Here is a 3,520-nt window from a genome sequence, read left to right as displayed (position 1 = left end):
TCAGAGGATCAACCAGCATTCGTGGCTTGCAAAATTGCTGAACCAAAATGACAGCTGTGCTAAACCACAGACATGGAGGGAGCCATTCTCTCAGTTGGGACCAATGTACACTGACTTGGAATTGATATTTTTAATTTCCATTTTATCAGTTGACTGTCTCATCATTCAGACTTTCATAAAAATGTCTCTAGTTGGCGGAGACATAAAAGATTTACTGGTCAAGATCTTCCAATAAGATTAATCTTGCAACTTCGGCGCCTATAGCTCAAGAGGCTAGGGTGCCAGCCACGTATACCAGAGCTGGTGGGTTCAAATCCAGCCCAGGCCTACCAAACAACAAGAATGACTACAGCCAAAAAGTAGCCAGGTGTAGTCCCAGCTACTTGGGAGGCTGAAACAAGAGAGTCGCTTAAGCCCAAGAGTTTAAGGTTGCTGTGAGCTGTGATGCCACAGCTCTCTAGCCAGGGTGACAGCTTGAGACTCTTTCTCAAAATAAATAAATAAATAAATAATCCTGTCATATTTGTCTTTTCTCTGTAGGAGACCAAGGTTTCCCAGGAACGAAAGGATCACCAGGTTGTCCCGGAAAAATAGGAGAGCCCGGGTTACCTGGAGAGCCAGGACTCCCAGGACCCAAGGTCTGCAAAAAGTAAAACCCGAACTGTCACAGGGGAGAGAAGGAGTAGCCATAATTGGTCAGCTAGGATGCCCCCACCAGGCCAAATACTCTGGGTGTAGAAATTATCTATGTCTTTGTAGTTTATGAAGATATGAAGTATTTTTTAAAAGTTTCTCTAGAGCACCCTCCCTTTTAGAAAGGAAAATAGAAGGTGTTAGAAAACAGGGTTGCAACTCTTTTCTCCTTAATGGCTTCAGAAACACTCAGGGTATTTCAAATGGGAGAAAGAAATATGAGTAGCTATGAGAGAAGCTATCAAAAGTAAAGATATCTAAATTTTTCTGTTTACAGACAATTCCATAGTCTTCTGGGAAAAAAAAAATGGAGGCTCCAGACCCCAAAGCATTATTGAGGATAATTTTCTAGAAAAGTCAGCAGCTAGAGTTGAAAAAGGGGAAAGTTGATGGCCTGGTAGTGTCTGTGCAAAAGGAACCGAGAACCTTCCTAACAGGGAGATTATTTTGAAATAAGCTGTCCTAAAGTCCAGTCACTACCGGTGAGGATTTGGAAGCATTATGTAGTAAAACTAACATAATTTCTGTGCTATAGGGAGAACCAGCACTAGGCATGCCCGGAGAGCCAGGACCACCGGGTTTTCCAGGAGAAAGAGGCAATGCTGGGGAAAATGGAGAAATGGGACTCCCTGGACTTCCAGGTCTCCCTGGAATTCCAGGAAAGGAAGGGCTTGATGGACCACGAGGTACAGTAGCAAGTGGGATTACTTCTCTCCACTGTCAGCTCAGCTAAAATGCAGCAAAGTGAATGTGCAGGTGCTCTAGGGCTGGAGAATTCTTCTCAAATGAACTGCTAGTTCAGCAGTAGACTCTCCCAGGCCTGACTGCCCATTCTCTGTTGCTGCTCAACCTTTCTTTCCTCTTTCTCTCTCCCTTCCTTCTTTCCTTTTTCACAAGTGCCCTCTACAAAAGGCATATTAATAGTATTAAATATAGGTCTGATTTAGGGGGTAAATGTTACAGAAGGTTGATCAGTATAGCAGTACCTGGACCTTGAGTTTGGGCAGCTGAATATGTACTTGGCCTTTCCTTGCAGGAGATCCAGGGCAACCTGGACCACCTGGAGAAAAAGGACCCCCAGGAAGGTGCAGAGATGGCCCCAGGGGAGCCCCAGGACTTCCAGGATTAAATGGATTGAAAGGGCAAGAAGGTAGGAGAGGCCTTGAGCTAGTCACCAGCTGAGCAGCAGGTGACTGGGGCCTCCTGCTCTGCACTCTGCTGCTCACCAAGGGACTGTACAGCAATACGTCCTGACCGTTGTTCAAGGAAATGTTATTTCAGAAATGTAAACCTTGCTGTCATAGGTTTGTTGCACATGGCAGTGTGTGCCACCTACAGAAGAAGTTAAAATATTCAATTGGTTTGTGTCTTTTTGCAAGAAAGTAGGAACACTGAAGATAGATTAGATATAGAGAGAGACACAGAGAGAGAGAGCAAGAGAAGTGAAGATGTGTATTTACACATATTTATGTACATACAAACTCTCAGAAAACATTTTACCTTTAATGCTTTTGTAAGTATATTAAAGTATAATTTTATCCTTGTTATTAAAATGGAGTAAAAGTATGCAAAGATAGCAGTCAAAAAAGTTATAAATGAAAATTTTACTTGATTGCTTTACACGCAACATGAAATCAAGGACATGAGAATAAATCTTTATGATGTAAGCTGGGTGTTTCAGACAATGGGAAACTTACTCTATCATTTTTGATCCTCTCAACCAGATCTAATGAACTGTTTCTGGAAAAATTGTTTAAAATTCAGTTAGTGTCTGTGGGCTATTACACTGCTCGTATATTCACACATTTTTGACCAAAACGTTGATTGTTACAGCAGCATAATTATTGTTTCCAGAAGCATCTAGAGGCTCACCTCCAACTGAGAGGCTCTGTGTGTCTTCTTCAGGTTAAAAACTGAGCCTCAGTCAAAAAAGTATAGTCCCAGAATGTGCCTGCAGGACCAAGAAATAGATTAAATACTATACTTAAATTACTTGCCTGAATCATTGAAACAGAGAATGTTAGAGGCAAAAAGGATCTCAGAAAGTCTAGAGACGGGGGCATTGAATAAATAAATAAACAAACACACGTGCACACATATACAATAAGCATGCAGTTTGCTCAAAATCATACATCTAAATATCTACAGCCATAGAATACTCCTGGAGTTGGTGGGGGAAAGCACTTGTGTGTTAATTCATTTGTTTACCTCCTTGTCCATTTGTCTATATATAGGCAGAAGAGGTGCAATAGGGCCAAAGGGAGACCCGGGGATTCCAGGCTTGGATAGGTCAGGACTTCCTGGAGAACGTGGACCACCAGGAATGCCGGGTCATCGAGGCGAGCGGGGACCACCTGGTCAGAAAGGATATCCAGGAAACCCAGGATTCATAGGGCCACCAGGTATCCTTTTTTCTGTTTTTATTTTTCTTCTATCTTCTTCCACACTTTCCCCCTAGGTGGCTCTGTATGGCCTGTACCGAGGCCTAGGTTTTTGACTCTATGTTTTTCTTTCTGCTAGTATAAGTGTGGTGGGGGTGATCACATTTCACAATTACCCAAGACATGGCTATTTTTTCTGTGAAAGCCATTTTCTGTACCAATAGTATTTCATGGAAAATGTTTTCATTCATATTCAGGAGGACTATTGGTCTGTAGTTTTCTTGTGATGTCTTTGTGTGATTGGGGTATCAGGGTAATGCTGGTCTTATAGAACAAGCTAAGAAAACTTTCCTCCTCCTTGTATCTTCTGGAAGAGTTTATGAAGAGTTGCTATCCTTTAAACATTTGGTAGAATTCACTAGTTAAGTTGGCTGGATCTGGGCTTT

The 3,520-nt window shown here is 42.2% G+C and overlaps 1 protein-coding gene across 1 annotated transcript in view; it reads left to right on the top strand.

Moving 5' to 3' along the window:
* Nucleotides 1-3,520, top strand: part of COL4A3 (collagen type IV alpha 3 chain) — a 146,201-nt gene that overhangs the window by 110,298 nt on the left and 32,383 nt on the right. The window contains exons 28-31 of the mRNA XM_012802111.2: nucleotides 541-638; nucleotides 1,229-1,379; nucleotides 1,730-1,843; nucleotides 2,928-3,095. Coding sequence (XP_012657565.1) covers nucleotides 541-638; nucleotides 1,229-1,379; nucleotides 1,730-1,843; nucleotides 2,928-3,095 — 531 coding nt within the window. The remainder of the gene's footprint in view (nucleotides 1-540; nucleotides 639-1,228; nucleotides 1,380-1,729; nucleotides 1,844-2,927; nucleotides 3,096-3,520) is intronic.

Source organism: Otolemur garnettii, unplaced genomic scaffold, assembly GCF_000181295.1.
Source record: "Otolemur garnettii isolate 467f Iridium unplaced genomic scaffold, OtoGar3 scaffold00013, whole genome shotgun sequence".
Taxonomy (NCBI): domain Eukaryota; kingdom Metazoa; phylum Chordata; class Mammalia; order Primates; family Galagidae; genus Otolemur; species Otolemur garnettii.
This window is presented reverse-complemented; position numbering and strand designations above follow the sequence as displayed.